This window comes from Mytilus edulis, chromosome 5, assembly GCF_963676685.1.
Source record: "Mytilus edulis chromosome 5, xbMytEdul2.2, whole genome shotgun sequence".
In the NCBI taxonomy this organism is placed as follows: Eukaryota; Metazoa; Mollusca; class Bivalvia; order Mytilida; family Mytilidae; genus Mytilus; species Mytilus edulis.
Window position 1 is genome coordinate 96,224,356 of NC_092348.1, and position 19,799 is coordinate 96,244,154.

The 19,799-nt window shown below is 33.7% G+C and overlaps 1 protein-coding gene across 1 annotated transcript; it reads left to right on the forward strand.

Moving 5' to 3' along the window:
- Positions 1-3,529: 3,529 nt before the first annotated feature.
- On the forward strand, positions 3,530-14,166 carry LOC139524871 (carbohydrate sulfotransferase 15-like). Its single transcript, XM_071319999.1, has 8 exons — positions 3,530-3,747; positions 5,401-5,545; positions 7,937-8,153; positions 10,093-10,224; positions 11,776-11,932; positions 12,565-12,730; positions 13,011-13,158; positions 13,866-14,166. Exons 1-8 carry the CDS (start codon positions 3,638-3,640, stop codon positions 14,105-14,107), a joined length of 1,317 nt encoding a protein of 438 aa, XP_071176100.1. The 5' UTR covers positions 3,530-3,637; the 3' UTR covers positions 14,108-14,166.
- The last annotated feature ends 5,633 nt before the right edge of the window (positions 14,167-19,799 follow it).

The window sequence follows — 19,799 nt, forward strand, 5'->3', positions numbered from 1 at the left end:
ATTACGTAAATGTATCCGTGCAATAAATTCAAATCGTTCGTTCGTAACCTATAAATCAAATTCAAAAAGTCTGCTTCCATTTAAAATAACTTATTTTTTCACTGACCATTCGAATGTCCCAGTTGGTTAACTTTGTAAACATTTAATCAACAATTGGAATAAGAGATAGAATCATGAAATTTTGGTTTTTATTTGTTTGTTTGTTCGTTTGTTTGCGTTATTTTTTCGGAGGGGGGAGTGTGTCTCAAACATTACACATATGAAAATAAGAAGATGTGGTATGATTGCCAATGAGACAACCCTCGACAAAAGACAAAATAGCACGGAAAATAAGAACTAAAGGTCACCGTACGGCCTAAACAATGAGTAAAATATTGAAGGTAAAAACATTAAGATACAAAGAAACAAACGACAACCACTGAAGTACAGGCTCCTGACTTAGGACAGACACACATACAATGTGGCGATGTTAAGCGGGCACCCAATTGTACCCTTACCTAGAACAGTGGTGTAACAGTATAACATAAGAACACACTCAAAAAGTCAGTTGAAAAGGCTTAACTCATTAGATAGAAACAAATGAAATACATCTAACAAAACTCATAGTGGACATAGCAGGATACTTATACATCTTAACTACAAAAATATCTGATAGTCCTCGTAGATACTGACAGCTAGTTCAAACCATTAACAACTAATAAAAATAATCAAGCAACTCAGACTAAAACTATGTTTGAATTTCCAAACGGTTTGGTCGAAAGCCTACATGATGCATATTTTTTTTTTAAATACTTCAGTGCGCATGGCATTCATCAGTATCACCAGTAACATTACTTTTTTTCTCGCCAGAACATATTATCCTTACTAAATCAAACTGTATTCAAAGGACGAATACAAGTAAGGTGATGGCAGTAGGCTTTTTAAAATAGTTATTATATTAACTTGCATTGCTCAATTTAGAATTTTGATTGTTCGATCAATCGAGCCTTATTTTTCAATAATTCTTATTTACTGTGATTTTCCTTATAATACATTTTTATAAAGCAAATTGAGTATTTAAAGCAACTCTCAACCCAAGGTTCAATGTATTAAAAATAAAAAAAAGTCCGACCTTATAAATAACTGCAGAATTCAACTCATAATTCTTTCTGTTTTTTTGGGGTTTTTTTTTTTTTTTTTATTAACTATGGCAACGCCGTTATTGTCAAATAGTCATGTTTCTAATTGTTTGGATATATACATGTGTAATAAATATTTTTATAAATAAATTCTCTTTTGTTCTTAGAATGATGAAAAAAAAACCATTTTATTCTTACATGCAATAAATTTTTAGGATAAATTGGCATAAGTGCGAATGAGACAACTCTCCATCCAAGTCTCAATTTGTAAAAATAAACCATTATAGGTCAAATAGATATAAGAAGGTGTGGTATGAGTGCCAATGAGAAGACTCTCCATCCAAGTTTTTTATAAATAAATTCTCTTTTGTTCTTAGAATGATGAAAAAAAACCATTTTATTCTTTGAAAACATGACGATAAACCATACATGAAAAGATAATTTTTTTCCATATGTCTTCTTTGAATTGTAACTAACGAAGAAAGAAGAAGAAGAAGAAGAAGAAGAAGAAGAAGAAGAAGAAGAAGAAGAAGAAGAAGAAGAAGAAGAAGAAGAAGAAGAAGAAGAAGAAGAAGAAGAAGAAGAAGAAGAAGAAGAAGAAGAAGAAGAAGAAGAAGAAGAAGAAGAAGAAGAAGAAGAAGAAGAAGAAGAAGAAGAAGAAGAAGAAAGAACAATAGTCCCTCTTTCTCGGGTACACCCAAACATGCAATAAATTTTTAGGATAAATTGGCATAAGTGCGGATGAGACAACTCTCCATCCAAGTCTCAATTTGTAAAAATAAACCATTATAGGTCAAATAGATATAAGAAGGTGTGGTATGAGTGCCAATGAGAAGACTCTCCATCCAAGTCACAATTTATAAAAGTAAACCATAATGATAATAGGTCAAATTACGGTCTTCAACATGGAGCCTTGGCTCAACCGAACAGCGAGCTATAAAGGGCCCAAAAATTACAAGTGTAAGACCATTCAAACGGGAAAACATTTTGGATAAAAATCATACAGGTATAAGTGGTTCATAAGTGTTTCTCGATTTTTATATAGGTATTAAAAATATGCATTAAAATCAATTTATTATCTATTTTCATTAGTTATCATTCTCCTTCAAAGAATAAATTCATTAATAATTCCACAACCAAATAAAGGAAGAAAATAACCAACATTATATATGATTGTATTAAATGCTTACAATTTTATCCAATACATTTTTACAGAGATATTTGTATCTATATTCTTATCGTTTGGGCTTGTATATTATATTTGCCTTCGTGTTTATGTGATCCGTTCATGCTACTAAAGTCTTTCTTTCAAAATCCAAGAGTCTATTCCAAATTGAGGTATATTATATGGCTTTCCAAATACCGGTTGGATTCTTTACATCAATGAAGAGACATTAATTGTCGAAATCCGGATGTGGTGTACAAATTTCTGCACCCCATGTTTGCTGTATAACATCTTTTCCATAAGTTTATTGTTTTCTGTTTCTAAATTAATAATAAGATCCATTTTGTTACATCTTGTGATCTGTTTATTTGGCAATCGCCAATGGCAGTCAGCATGGTCTAAGAACATCAGTTGTTCGACCAGATATTTTCATCCATCCCTTTCTTATAATATATCTCACTTTGTCACAATCTTTCTTTGAAGTTTATCTTAACATAATGGACAAAAATGTCTGTTTACACTAAACAGACTAACCTGTGCAGTTCGAAAAGTTTTAAGGCATGGCATCCACTAGATACCGAATGTATATATAAAAGTCAAATGCAATTTATATGATCCGTAGTGTTTATAAAGTCTTTGTGATTTTCTTAACTCTTTTTTGCTTTGTTACACTCTTTATCATTCTTTAGGTTTTTTGTTTTTTTTAGATTTGCGTAACATAGTTTTAGTATACACATTTGTAACAAAAGTAAGTTTTGTGAACACGGTCTATGTGTTATTGTAAGTAATCTTCGTGTTACACAATCTTCAATTTGACCAAGGTGGTCAGTATATGGCCGAAGGAGGTGTAGAATTATTTTAAACGCGCAATAAATGAGAGACTTCAATTTAATGGTCATCTTAATGTATTTACTGTAAAATAATTTTAATTTGTTTAAAGTATCTCTGTTTTAGCGTCAACATTTAAAAACACCATTTTATCTTCAGATTATTATGAGGACCAAAGCTAAATAATTAGTATCAACTTTCAAGTGGAATACTCAGATAGTACTACATATATATACATAATTCACATTTACTATTATCGAAGATCGAACCTGTTCAACAGGGTGTTGACATTAAGTTTTGGTTTAAATGTTATTATTTGGAATTAATATTGTACACAACAATACAGATACATAATAAACAACGTTTATTTATTTTTATTAGATTAAAGCAACATACTATCCTTTTGTGTGATTTTTAAAATCCGCCTAATTCTTTAACAGCGATGTTGACTTTTCGGCTTTGTTTAAAAGATCTCAACAGCAATCAAAACTTACACCAAGTTTGAATATTTGAAATACAAGTAGCGATGCAGAAGAAGAACATCATATATGGATTGACAATATTTCTCTTTCTATTGGTTATTTTTGTTTTCCGGGAACTACCGATCAAAGTAGAGACAGTACCAGCTACCGTAAGGTAAGAAATGAGATTTATATATACATATAAAAAAGAAGATATGGTATGATTGCCAATGAGACAACTGTCCACAAGAGACCAAAATGACACAGACATTAACAACTATAGGTCACCGTACGGCCTTCAGCAATGAACAAAGCCCATACCGCATAGTCAGCTATAAAAGGCCCCGATATAAAGATGTAAAACAATGCAAACGAGAAAACTAACGGCCTTATTTATATAAAAAATGAACGAAAAACAAATACATTACAGAGTAGAAACATGGATTCATAGTAAATGTTTTATTAAGTAATTTGTGGTAACTATTCTAAAATGTTACCTATTCAATACTGTACTGAAATCTTTGAATATTGCCTTTATTAGTGTGAATATTGCTTTTGTTATCTATTAATTTAAACCATACTAAATATTACACATACATCTTTACAGTACCACAATCTGTTGATACTCAAGGTTTGGCATTCCACAAAGTCCTGCTTTACTCTGACTGTTAATGATGTCTTAAAACTAAATCCATTGGCTGTTAGATGTGTGCTGATTGATGTTTTAGTCATAGATACATCTTTTTTTTCTTTAGCTGTTAATAGCTTTAAATTAGCAGTCAGTAACTGCGAATTCTCTCAGATCTGTACTTTTTGTCCTTTTGTGGTATGACTGGTATGAGTGCCAAACTGCCAATGAGACAAATCTCCATTTAAGGTACAACTTATAAAACTAAACAAGTATAGGTCAAAGTAGAGTCTTCAACACGGAGCCTTGGCTCACACCGAACAGCAAGCTATAAAGGACCCCCAAAAATTACTAGTGTAAAACCATTCAAATGGGGGAAAAAACGATCTAATCTAAATAAAACACGAGAAACCAGAAACACTTATAAACCACATCAACAAACGACAACTACTGAACATCACATTCCTGACGTAGATAGTTTACTCTTATGTTTTAATTTTACACCGCTGTCCCAGTTTAGCTTGGGGGGTTGAGCTCTCACAGACATATTTAGCCCCGACACATCTTTATGTGCCTGTCCCAAGTAAGGAGCCTGTAGTTTAGTGGTTGTTGTTCATGCTTATCATAATTGTTTTTCGTTAAATATTTGTTGTAAATTAGGCCGTTAGTTTTCTCGTTTGAATTGTTTCATATTTTCATGTCGGGGCCTTTCATAGCCGACCATACAATAAGGGTTTTTTCATTGTTGAAGTCCTTATGTTTGCCTGTAATTGCTTAATATCCGCTTCGGTTGAGCTTTGTAGACTAGATGTCTAATTGGCAATCATACCACATCTGCTTATTTTTGTATTGAACACAGGACCTGTATATTTATCAGATTTTTTTAGATGAAAAACAATTTAATTAGTTCAGTAAAATTGGTACCGTTAGTTTTATTCAATGAGAATCGAAAGAAACCAGAGACACTTCAAAATCATAATTTAAAAATAAACTGACAATGCCATTACCATAAAAGATAAAGACCATCAGACAAACATAAGTACACAAAACACAACATAGAAAACAGAGCAACACGAACTAATACCAATGTTAACTGTGTGTTCACTGAAGTTCTTTTCATTTAAAGCGCTCATGTATATATGTTTATCTTGCTAAGCAGTCTTCTGTCATTTGTTACTCTAAAATATTAAACTTTAACAGTCTTCCCAGGATAACATGGATAAACTCCAAAGCAGACACAGAACGTTTTGTCCAGACACAGGTTCATATAAGTAATGACACAGGGGTTACACTTATATGTCCAGAGAAAAAACCAGTCTTTCCAACTGAAGACATACTATGCATGGTGAATATTTATCTTTCTAACTGAATATATATTTTGCATGGCGAGTATTAAATATAACCAACGTACACAAACCCTCTGAGTCTCTTTCTAGCATAGATGTGTTTTAATAAAGGTTGATTCGTTGGTTCAATGTTAGAAAGCTTCTGTTATTAGTTTGATGCTTTTTTTTCTCAGACTATGCAAATGCCTCATTTAACAATTACCTTTAGATATCTACTGAACTTTGCAGGCTCTGTATACGTGTAATTGTAAATTTATATAAAGGAGAAGCCTTTATTAATAAAATTATTGGTTAAACTTGTTTCCTGTGTCTCTTTCAGCAAATAAAATTTTTAAACACTAAAAGTTTGTACGTGAAGACTAACGTATAAGTACACTTTGTACGTCCAGACTAACGTATAAGAACATTATGTACACCCAGAGTAATGTAAAAGCACATTTACCATGCAATGCAAAACCCTCGTGTGTAATATCAAGGTCTTTAAATACCCTCTCTGGTCCGAGAACACAATTAATTCGTAGTGCATTTCTTTTAGAACATAAATGAAAATAAAAAAAATCCCACCTGCGCTTTCTCAAAGAAACTTTTACAGTGTGTTGTACTACTTTTGGGACAAATTATATCAAATTTATAGAAAACTTCATCGCCTCTAACTCAAAATATGGCCAATTTTATGTTTAGGGCGTCTTGAAATCTTTTGACAGCTTCCGAAGTGCTCATTTTCAACCTTTTTCAGCTGGACCAAATCACTACTTTCCTTTAAAATTCTGGACCCAAATTTTTTTACAGTGTAATTTCAACCCCCTTCTTGCAATTTGAGGCAGTGAACATGGAGAAATAAATTTGGAAGGGGTATAAAAATTAATGGCAAGTAACCCACTGTCAACACTAGGGACTATATTTGTGAACAACGAAAATCAAGGGACGAAAATCAAGGGACGACAATGGTGGTCTCGGACCCTCTCTCTTGTTTGTTTTATGCGGGGGAGGGAGTTGTAAGCACTTGCTGTCATTCATATTAATTAAGTCCGAACTTGATTTGTTTCATCAAACTATTCATAAACCAATCTGCTTTTGAACGATGAGTTTTGCATATTTTTCATTAATATTATTGTTTTATTTTGAATTTGATATTCTGTCAAACTGAACAAATCTTTGCCATTGCATAACAGCTTAGGAAATCATGTATGATCTGTTAAAAGACATAATAACAACAGAAAACAATCAATATAATCAAATAAAAGTTGTTTTCATATGGAATTAAATCTTAAAACGGTCATAACATGTTTTTCCAATGTTTTTTTAAAAAGAGATTTTCTACATTATTTTATGTAAATACCGTTTACTAATAATACATATTGCAACTGTTCGAAAGAGACGTCATTACGCAATAATCCGTCTACATTAGTCTTGCGATTTAAAGGAATTACAAAAGGAAAATAATCATTCGCAAAGTGCGTTAAAATGTTATTCAGAACCTGTTTATGTGTTAATTTTTAAGTTCTAATAGCGTTTTCATTCTCAATTTTTTTTTGCTATTTTGTTTGCTTGGTAAACAAATAGTTTTTAATCAAGTAAACTGCGATTTTAATATTAATTTTTGTCTTACGACATTTGGGTTTTTGAATTAAGTGTATTATCTGTGTTTTCTGCCGAGTGGAATTAAATGCTAGTAAAGATCACGGGGGTTACTTCTTATATTTTTAGTGATATGAGTGTGCCGCAAAACAGGCTCGCTTTTTGTGCCCTTCTGGTTAGAACAGGGTCCTTTTTTCATGTCCTACTGGTTAGAACAGGGTCCCTTTTCATGTCCTGCTGGTTAGAACAGACTCGCTTTTTCATGCCCTGCTGCTGAGAACAGGTTCTTTTAAAAAAAAAAAGTATATGTCTTTGAGATTTGTCCAGAACAGGATCGCTTATTTAACTGATTAAGATACAGTCTAGAATCTCAGTCTAGAACAGCATCTACTTTAAACGGTCTAGGTATACATTTCCTGAGCGTGTCTAGAACAGGGTATGTTTTTCAATATTTCTGTTTAGAACAGGGTATGTTTTTCAATGTTTTCTGGTTAGAACAGGCCTGGGTATGATTTGGCAAGTGCTGTCGGCACAGTTATACTCAAAAGGATAGTCAGTACCCCCTCTCCCGGGTAAAGATAGGGTTGGATTTCATTGAGCGCCACTTAAGCTCGTCAACATCATCTTCAATGTTGCGCAATCTGGAATCTACGTTTTCACCACGACCTTTATGGTAGAGAATGGTTTCATTGGCAAGCATACCACATCTTCTTATGTTTATATATACCAGGAATAGAGTGTACATCAATGAAAAAGCAGGTGTACAACTAAAATAATCAAAAATATATAAAATGTAGTGTTATAAATTGCAGAAACCACCTCGTTATTCACCGAGTTACAGAAATCCATGTTGGTATCCCGATGATTCAGACAAGCTGTCCTGTCTTCCGTATTTCCTCCAGATCGGGATGTCTAAATGTGCTACCACGGATTTGTTCAGCAGATTGATTGCACATCCTGATATCATTCCTTTAAGTGGTGCTAATGGTAAAAACAAATCAATCACGTGGTGGAACCTGAGGTTAACAGGTAATGTCTAGGGGTGTTACTAGTAGTTTGTCGGATTGATTTCACATCCTGATATCATCCCTATAAGCGGTGTTAATGGTAAAAACAAACCAATCACATGGTGGAACTTACGGTAAACGTAATGTCTCGAAGTATTAGTTATAGTCGGATTGATATCACATCCTGATATCATCCCTATAAGAGGTGTTAATCGTAAAAACAAGTAAATTACGTGGTGGAACCTGAGGTTAACAGGTAATGCCTAGGGTGTTAGTGGTAAAAACAAGACACTCACGTGGTTGAACCTGAGTTTACAGGTTATTTCTATAAGGAGCCCCGCCCCCCTCCCCCCCCCCACATAAGTATTAGTTATTCGTATTGCAACAAATACATAGATAGTATATTATATTGATGTCTACAAAGATAGCCTAGGATCCTGTGCCAACACTTACTTCGCGCAGTGAATCAAGATCACCGATCCAGCCTAAGTAAAACCATATATGATAAATATAATTATGCTGAAAGTTCTAAAGGTCAAATATGAATAACTAGAAATATAAATACTAATAAGAACCGATGTTACAGAAATAAAGTAGAACTGTATAATCTACGAACAGTGGAATTAAGCAATGACTGACCTGAAAACTTATATTATAATATCTGCTTACTGTGGTATAAAAATATCCCTTGTTTAATTAAACTGTTTCTAGATAATATAGTTCTTCAGTATTTCCTAATGTGTTGCTGTTCTTATTCATTTCGCATAATGTTGATTGATAATGTTTCCACTGAGGCGTCAAACTGTTTATTAATTACCGAATCAGTTCAATGCAACAATTGTTTTTTTTAAATGCAGTTTTTTTCCTTCTAGCGTAACGTCTAAAAACGATAAGGTATTTAACAAGTTAATCGCCATACTCTTTAACAGTAAAACGTTTAAAACGTTTGTATACGCTTCAAGATCGTTCGACTTTAACTTAAACGTATGCGGGTGAACACCCCAAAATAGAACGTCCAAGATACGACCGGGACGCGTCTCAAATACGTCCAAGAAACTTTTTTCCTTCGTAGCGTGCATTCCGTCTAAATTAGACAAACGCCAGACATACGCCAACATACATTTTTTGAATGCCCGATAAACGCTTAGGTACGCTGCTCCTACGCCCAATGTACGCTTAAAGCTCGTTGTGCACACGTTACTGATATGATTGACAGGTTTGAATGCATCGTATTGGCAGCGTACATGATTTTGTAACACGCCCGGTGTACGTCGGAGCTATACGCTGATGTGTGACGCCGGTATTAAAACGATGTTGACTACTCTGTTCTTTTTAAAAGGCTGTTATGAATTGATAGTATATAAATAAAGGAACTAAAAAATCAGTAATATACGAAGTGTCCGTGTGCTTGCGAGATGTATGCCATTTTCAAATATTGCTTTTTATTAATGCAATAAAATTATAAAAAGAAAAGTACCGTGGACATTTTTTTAATGGCACTACATCGATAAAACCAGAGGATTCCAAATATTTGACAAAAATTCAAAAACAAAAGGAGCGAACATCGGTAATTCAAGTATCCAAACGTTTATTTGAAACAGATAACTCATAAATCATTTTTATTTTGTTCTATAATTTTATTTAATACAGTTATATTTAAAACTTGAAATTTTATAAATGTTAACGTTTTGAAAATGCTATATTTATTGTCTTTTATATATAAATATGAATATACAAACCATTTATGAATAAATTGACATTTTTTAACTGAGCATATGTGCAATTATTCATTACGTTGACTGGTACCAAACATCAGATGTGCAATGTAATATTATGCGCATCTGTTCAATTTATTTTATTCGATCAATCAGGAGAGGCGTACTAATTTCCATAATATAAAAGTGCTCTTACAAAAACAAACACCACGTTTATTTGTATTTTTTTTAAATTTATTCACGTAGGAAGCACATGGCAGCCACCATACAGTGGAGGGAAGCGTGAGAACTTTAAGCAGTACTCCGAGTATTTCTCAAATGCAGCCAAAGTAATAGAGTCGAGTAAAGATCAAACCGGATATCATGGAAAAGTTACAGGTAACCTTACAAAACACCATGGCGACATACGTAAAATTGAGAAAGGAAATGGTGAATATGTCAAAGCGACAACCACCCGACCATAGAGCAAACAACAGCCGAAGGCTATATATCATATTCATATAAGTGTAAAAGTAACAAATAACCTTATAAAAGCATCATGGCAACATATGTACATTGTCGGTTATATGAAGTGCTTCTCTAGATTGCTTGTGTGCTCTATTTTGTGATTTTGTAACTTAGATTACATGTTTTTTTCTAAATTAAGTAGATATAAGAAAATGTCGTATGAGTGCCAATGAGACAACTCTCAATCCAGGTCACAATTAGTAAAGAACTAAACCATTAATATAGATTTAAAATACGGTCTTCAACACGAAGCCTTGGCTCACACTGAATAGCAAGCTATAAAGTGCCCCCAAAATGACTAGTGTAAAATCATTCAAACGGGAAAACCAATGGTCTAATCTGTATAAAAAACGAGAAACACTTATGAAGTCTATGAACCATATTAACAAATGACAACCATGCACTAAACATCACATTCCTGACTAAGGACAGATGCAAACAAATACAGCGAGATCAAACGTTTTAATAAATACCAACCTTCACCCTTACCTGAAACAATCACAACATAAAAAGACACACTATAAAATATCAATTGAAATGGCTTAAATCTTTCAAAAAAGATATATTAACAAAATTGAACATACACAGAACCAATAAATTATTCTATGGCACAATGACCAAGAAGAGTCCACCTACACGAGGTCGCTATCTTTTTAGTGTTGCGTCTCTGTTGTTTCGTAGTTCTCTTATATTTGATACGTTTCCCTCAGTTTTAGTTTGTAACCCGGATTTGTTTTTTCTCTATCGATTTATGAATTTTGAACAGCGGTATACTACTGTTGCCTTTATTGGACGTCATCTCGATGGTTAATTTGATATTGTCTGGACTAAAGTATACACGAAACGCTGATACATTTTATCGAGTCCATGCATTGCTAATTGTTTATTTCAGACTTATTGTTATTTAGATTTACGTTTTAGTATGCTATAAAACTGTATGAGAATTTTAGTCCAATCGGTGAACATGAATATTACAGCTAATATAAAAAAGAAGATGCGGTTTGATTGCCAATGAGACAACTGTCCCAAGAGACCAAAATGACACAGACATTAACAACTATAGGTCACCATACGGCCTTCAACAATAACGCCTCTTTTTAAACCTATACTGAGATTTACAATAATAGGGTTTATAAAGACGCAGGGAGTATTTGGTGATCAGAAGAAAGATATATATATATATTATATATAAGCTATAGGTTCAGAACCTTTGTGTTTCACACCTCTCCATATACGTACATATTTCAGTAAAAAATATTACTTACGGTAGACATGATTCCCAGTACGAACGTCTGTTATCTTGGAATTACACTGTAGAAATCAAACTCATGTCTCTGTTTAAATTGGTCAGCTTAACAAAAACAAAACAAGTGCTATTCTTACAACTGTACTAATATACTTTATTTATTTATTTGTATTTAGGAGAAGGGTCACCTACCTATTTATGGATGTTGTATTTATGGAACCGTATACCACAAAATACTTACCTAACAAAACCTAAAGTGTTGGTTCCACATCTTATACGCCATGTCCTTCCTAAGACAAAGTTCATTGTCACTTTACGAGACCCTATAGAAAGGTAAGCTTACAACTAAAACAACTTCCCCATGAAAAAATGACCTAATCATAATTTGGCTATTACTTATGTACTGTTGGTGATTAAGCTCGTCGAGTGTTTCGATTATTATATATCCTTCAAGTTGGCTTTCAAATATCCAGCTTTGAGCGTTCCTAATGAAGTAAATCCAGAAAAGACACCCTTCATTAATTGTTGGGTTTGATTTTAACATTTTTTACACGTTATAAAATTTTTAAAATTTTAAAAGATTGATATGTCAACATAAAAAGTCAGTAAATATTTTTAGCGTGAGGTTTACAACCCCTGATAATAGGACTAAAGCATGAGGTTTATTATCTTTGATAGTCAGACTAAGTAATCTTGGTTATGCTTTTGGTCTACTTTTTTTTATTATGCATGTGACTTGTAGATTTATTACCGATGTTGATAGTAACTATTTAGTATTTTTTCAAGCGGTTTATTGCCCTTTAACGAATTAAGAAATTAGTAGGAAATTAATTCAAACTCCCTTAAGCAAAGATGACCTTATATTCTGCTTTCTGTTTTGCATTTACTGCTCGCTTAAAAGTGACACGTATTTATAACGTAAAGTCAAATAATGTGATTTGTAAGTTTGCCATCATCTTTTTCAGAATGTATTCAAGTTACCATTTTTTCAACAAAGATAAAAAGTATGATAAGTTTGCTTTCCACGAGACAATGAATTTTGCTATTGATAAATTCATGGAATGTAAAGCTATGAAAGGTGACAGACAGTGTGTCCTAGATCCTGACCTCCGTGCAACAATCTCTACAAAGGTAAGAGGAATTGCCTTGAACTCTGACCAATGTTATGTGCCATCAATATTGACCTTAGTGCTACAATGCATACAAAGATACCAAGATGAATTGGCTTGAACTCTAACCCATGTGCTGTAAACCATTTGTTCTTTAAAATGAAAAGTCCGATATGACTTACGATGTTCATACCTAACTTTTGCAGTCTTAAAAAACATATTCTATCTTATTAAATTAGAATTAAAAGCAACTTGTGTTTTATGACATGATTTCTTTCTTAAACCACATCATTGTTTTACAGGTGCGGTTATTGAACAGTATGTATTACTTGTACATCAAAGAATGGCTGGATGTATTTCCAAGAGAACAATTTATATTCATCAAAATGGAAGAATATGTCACCAACAAAGAGGAAGTATTGAACAGAATATTCAAATTTCTCGGACTGTGTGAGTAAAAATCCAATATTTTATTTCATTTGAAATCGATAGTAAACCTGTTCGGATAGGAGTCAGATACAACCATTTTTGGTGGGGTTCGTGTTGTTTATTCTTTGGTTTTCTATGTTGTGTCATGTGTACTATTGTTTTTCTGTTTTTCTGTTTGTCTTTTTCATTTTTAGCCATGGCGTTGTCAGTTTGTTTTAGATTTATGAGTTTGACTGTCCCTTTGGTATCTTTCGTCCCTCTTTTACAAAATATCACATTATCTAGAGGAAATCTATTATAATAGGAATAAACCCAGAATAATTCTATCTCACATAATTAATTGTTGATCTAGGCAAAAAAGAATGAAAACGCTACTTACGATAGTGATCCCATTATTTGTCAAGAATCAGTTACAAACAAAGCTAAATGTATTGGAAAGATGTTAAATAAGGACGCATGCACTTACATTTACTTAGGCACGCGATATCAAACATTTCTAGTTTTCTCGCTTCTTGACGGAGCGGTAACATTGGAACATTCAAAATTTGTTTGCATTAATTATAGATGTATTCGTGAATATGTAGGTTTCTTTAAATGTAGCTTGTATTTACATGGACTTAGCTAAGAATTTAAAAACATATGATCCTCAAAGTTAGACTTAATGGTAAGAACCTTAGACTGTACTTAGACATCTGAACGTGTAATTACTATTAACGTATGTTTTGTAGCGACGTTGTCACCAGCAGAAATGAAAAAATACGGATTGTTGTTAACGAAAATCAGGAACAAGACAAAGGGAGGCAAACAGTACGAACCAATGTTAAATGCAACGAGAGAAATGTTATACAATCTTTACGATCCGTACACCAAAATGTTACCACAACTACTGAACGATCCCTCCTTCGCGTGGTCAAAGGTGTCTTACGAAGAATATGTACAACGCATGCTGAGGAAAAAGGTGGCTGGCTAATAATAGTTTACAAACTCTTCAATATATTTACTTGTAGAATAAATTCATAAAATATGTTAGTCTGCTTAATTATTTGTAATTCTATGAAATATTAAAATATCAAATACTAGTAAGCATTAATTCCAGTACCAAAGTTAAAAAAATCTAGTATTGAGAAACAAACTATCACATATACATGATTTCTGGTGTCACAGTTGTATTGTTAGAGAACAGTAGTCTACTGTAGTTCATATCACATAAATCGTTCAAAACGACAAAAAATCAAAGGAATTGCATGATGATTTTTTTATATCAGCTGAAGTAATGGAATGACTCGGTAACAATCTCGCAAGTTTTATAATGCGTTTTTAAATATCCGTTAATATAATGGAGTTGATTGAGTAACAGTTTTACATGTTTGAAATGCTTTGTGATGTATCAATTGATGTAATAAATCAAAACAAAGTTTAAATGTAGAGTTAAATGAAACCTATTATTCAAAAAAGTATAATCTCAAAAATACTGAACCCCGAGGAAAATTCAATCGGAAAGTCCCTAATCACATGGCAAAATCAAATGATAAAATACATCAGATGGACAACAACTGTAATATTCCTGACTTGATACAGACATTTTCAAATGTAGAAAATGGTGGATTGAACCTGATTTTATAGCGCTAAACCTCTCACTTGTACGGCTGTTGCATTAATTTCTATTATATTAACAAAGATTCCAATTGGGGTTTTTAACAGAAAATGACGTGTTTACTGTCGTCCCTCTCCTTTCATCAGTTTATTATTACAATTATTAAAGGTACCAGGCTTATAATTTGAAACGCCAGACGCGCGTTTCGTCTACAGAGTGTATGTATATGTGTCATGTGTAATGCCGGCGTCACACATCGGCATGTAGACCGGCGTGCAACAGACGTACAGTAAAAATTGACAAAGTCCGTATACATTAGTTGCACGCCATAGGAACGCTAAGCAATCGTTAAACGCGCGTTGCATAAGTTTGAAGTACGTCGAAATGCAAAGATATACACTTGGTGAACGCTATAACTCCAGGATTTTTTTATGCAGCATAAAAATTTTCATCCAGCTTAAGCGTTTGTCAAGCGTATATCTGTACGCTTCACACACGTAATGCATACGCTACAAGCTAGTTGAAAACGCTACAGATAAGTTTGAGACACGTTTAGGGCACGTTGTATACGCTTCAAGATCGTTCGACTTTAACTAAAACATATGCGGGTATGTTTTACAAACACCCCCATAACTTATCGTCACAGACACGTCGAAAGAACGGATTCTCATGCCAGATACGACCGGGACGCATCTTAAATACGTTCATCAGACCTTTTTTCCTTCGTAGCTTGCATTCCATCTACGTTAGACAAACGCCAGACATAAGCCAATATAAGTTACTTGCATTGAACGCCCGGTAAACACTTAGGTACTCGTCTCGTACGTACAATACACGCTTAAAGCCCGTTGTGCACACAGTACAGATATGATTGACAGGTTGAATGCATCCAAAATTACTAGCGTATTGGCAGCGTACATGATTGTGTACCACGCCTGGCATACGTCGGAGCTATACGCTGTGACGCCGGTATTAACTATGAACAAATTTTAGCATAGGTTACAAAAGTAGGACCAAAATAGTAATACTATGACATGGTATGCTACTCGTTTATATATCTTTACATCAGTACAGAGAAAACAATGACATATACAGTAAACATAATATGAATACAATGATATACAAAGTTTCTTAAGAAAAGCTTTTCGTTTACAAGAAATTAGTTCTGAAAATTTGATTGCGTAAAATGAACTTTGATATAATGCGTATTGGGCAAAAGCCGTACATTCAAATATGTAGTGATACTCATCACCAACTTGCTTATAAGTACATTAGCTTCATAAGCGGTTTGACCTTTCTATATGTTACAAACTGCCACATTCTAAAGGCAGTTGTCTATTTCTTGTTAAAAAATTCAAAATTGATCAAAGATTCAAGCGGGTTGCGCAGGATGTTTCTTAAGCAGGGAAGGATGCTATATGACGGGATCGCCGCGATATAGCGTTTTCGTGTTGATGCTGTGTAAAGCAACCACTAGTCAATCATTCTATTTAACCCCGCCGTATTTTTGCTCCTGTCCCAAGTCAGGAGCCTCTGGCCTTTGTTAGTCTTGTATGGTTTTTAATTTCAGTTTCTTGTGTATAATTCGGAGTTTAGTATGACGTCCATTATCACTGAACTAGTATACATATTTGTTTAGGGGACAGCTGAAGGACGCCCTCGGGTGCGGGAGTTTCTTGCTGCATTTAAGACCCATTAGTGGCCTTCAGGTGTTGTCTACTCTAAGGTTGGGTTGTTGTGTCTTTGATACATTCCCCATTTCCATTCTCAATTTAATTCTATAACGGGATGATTTCAATTTCCTAATTATCAATTTCACGTTTTTGAGCAGTAACATACCCTCTTCTCCGTCGTTTCAATTTATACTTTATGCTCGTGCATGTTCACACTATACGAGTTTCATATATATAGGAGTGTGCTCCTTACGCAGGATCTGCTTCAACAGACTAATGAGGATAATGAGGAGGAAAGATTAAAAATTATACTCCATAAATTTTATGGACACCATCATGAATTGGTTGATCTATACGATGTGTCTGTGTCTAAACCGATGACAATTTTACTAGTTTACTATCTTAAATCGCATTGCCATACGACATGTGTCCGTACTTAAACATCCAACATTCAGGTATTAGTTATGATGTTTCTTTTGTGAGTACGGTTTGCTATGTGTTATGTACTATTGTTGGCGGTTTGAATACTGTATTTCTGGTACATATCATATATAACAAATGTTAACAAATAGCTAACGAAAGGCACCAGGTTTAAAATTTAATACGCCAGAAGTGCGTTTCGTCCACACAATACTAACCGGTGACGCTCGGATGAAAAAAGTTCGAAGGTCAAAACAAGCACAAAGCTGAACAGCACTGAGGACCAACAGTTCAAAAAAGTTGTGCCCAATACAGCTAGGGTTTTCTGCTTGGAATAAGTAAAGGCAACAGTAGTATACCGCTGTTCAAACTCATAAATCCATGGACAAAAAACAAAATCGGGGTAACAAACTAAAACTGACGGAAACGCATAAATATAAGAGGAGAACGACGATAACATCCTTATTATTTAGAATAATTTATGCTTTTGCAAACAGTAAATTTTATAAAATGATTACATAATAGATATACATGATAAAACCGAACTAACTACAGAGTAAAAACGGATACATTACATAAACCAACATAATCCAGCACAAAAAATACACACCCGAGTTAGCCAAAGCCTCAACGTACAACAAAGTGACGTCACATTTGAAATTGTAAAAAAAACCACAAAATGACGTCACATTTGAATGACTAAAACTATTTCTAAAAAATAAGATATAATTAGAATTGATTTAAGATTATATTTGTAATACTGATATTATATCTAATAACAAAGGAAAATTGCAATACTTATTAATATCAAACTGAGATAGCAATTAGACAATTTACTATATTATATAGCTATGTTGGTGTTTTTCTGAATCAAACTGCAAACGAAATACATCGTAAAAATTACGTTGAACCAAACCAAAATCTAATAAATGAAGGCGGTGATTAATTTTCTTTACCATAACACACGAATATAACAGAAAAGATGTCAAGACATTTGACAAAATCCGATGAGAATTACAAATATAACATCAAAACTAAATACATGAATTTGGGATAGAAAAGTATCGTAACACGTCTTATAATGCGAATTCACACTCAACAAAACAGTCACAATCGGGAATAAGTCACGTTCGGTAAATAAAAGACTAGAAGACGTAATGACAAGCCACAATCTAATACGTGGTAAAAATGTCCTTAGCTAGTTTGGACAAAGACACATCGTATAGATCAACCAATTCGTAATGGTGTCCGTCAAATTTACGGAGTGACAATTTTAATCTATCCTCCTCATAACTTTGTTGGAGCAGTTTCTGCGAAAGGAGCACACTCCTGTATATGAAGTCCGTATAGTGTGAACAAGTACGAGAATAACGTATCAATTGAGATATGTAAACACCATACGAAAGGGCAGAAGGTATGTTACTGCTGTGAAATGGAAAATTGATAATTGGGAAGTTGATATCGTCCCGTTTATCATAGATTTTCGTGTGAAGTCGTCCATCTGCGTCAATATTGAGGAAAAGATCAAGGTATGAAGCAGTCCTTCTAGTATGAGTAGTATCCTTAATTTCTAGTTCACTGGGAAATATGAGATGTAAGTATTGGCTGAAATATTAGTTATTCAATGATAGAACATCATCAATATATCGGAAAGTAAAATTAAACAATTTCGCGAGGTGCTTTTTCTTTTTGTCTTTTAGAAGGTTTTGAATGAATTCTGCTTCAAACGAGTTCAAAAACAAATCGGCCAGTAGGGGTGCACAATTAGTACCCATTGGAATACCGACTGTCTGTTGAAATATAAATCCTCCAAACTCAACAAATATATTGTCGATCAAAAAGTCCAACATTTTGATATCATCTTCTGTATATTTTCTGGTAGATTCAGTGTGGTTCTTCACAAAATATGAATTATTGTAACCCTAAACAAGAAAGGAGTAGGTCCGGTAAGGGCCGATTTTGGCCTCAAATATCAGGTTCATCTAACGACAGATTTTGGACACTTTTTAAACACTTAAGTGTCTATTTCAATTAATTCAATTAGTTTATGTGAAAGATTTGAACTGATATAGTTTTTAAAAACGGTCCGATTCAAGCTTAAATATGAAAAATCTGTCAAATATGCCAAAACACGTCACTTTTCAGATGGTTTTTGTCAAAAATGAAAGTGGCCGCATCCGTGTTCACCCTCAACCTTTATATATGTTATGTATTATCATCAAATACAACTTACATTTCAATATTCTGAATGATCACGAATGCGGCCACTTTCATTTAAGATAGAAACCGTCTAAAATTTAACTAAAATGTTAAAATTGTGAAGATTTCAGTAATTTAGCATGACTTAAGGATGCTAGTAACCGATATATGTGCATTGTATTGTCAAAAACAGCCCATATTTATGTAGCAGAAGCATTCTACTTTCCAGTAAATAGATAAAAGATTACATTTTCACAATTTTGTAAAACTGCTATTTTTTGGGGCCAAAAAGGGGTCTCACTGAACCTTCGTTTACACTTTTTAAGTTTAAAATTATGCAAAACAAATGTTTTCTATGCACAGCGACAATGGCATTTGTTAGTCGTTGTAGGATTTCTTATTTCCGTATTTGGCCTGGTATTTTTCGAAATGGCCCTTTCCAAAAAGCAATATTAAGTCTTGATTACTATCGGCAGGGCAACGTCATCAGTATTGCACATGCTGATTCATCTGTATTATGTAGACGAAACGATCGTCTGGCCTACTAAATTATAATCCTTGTACCTTTCATAACTTTACACCACTCGGTCGATGCCTCTGCTGGTGGACGTTTCGTACCCGAGGATATCACCAGCCCAGTAGTCGGCACTTCGGTATTGACATGAATATCAATTAAATGGTCATTTTTAAAATTTTCCTGTTTACAAAACTTTGCATTTTTTGAAAAACTAGGGATTTTCTTATCCCAGGAATAGATTACCTTAGCCGTATTTGGC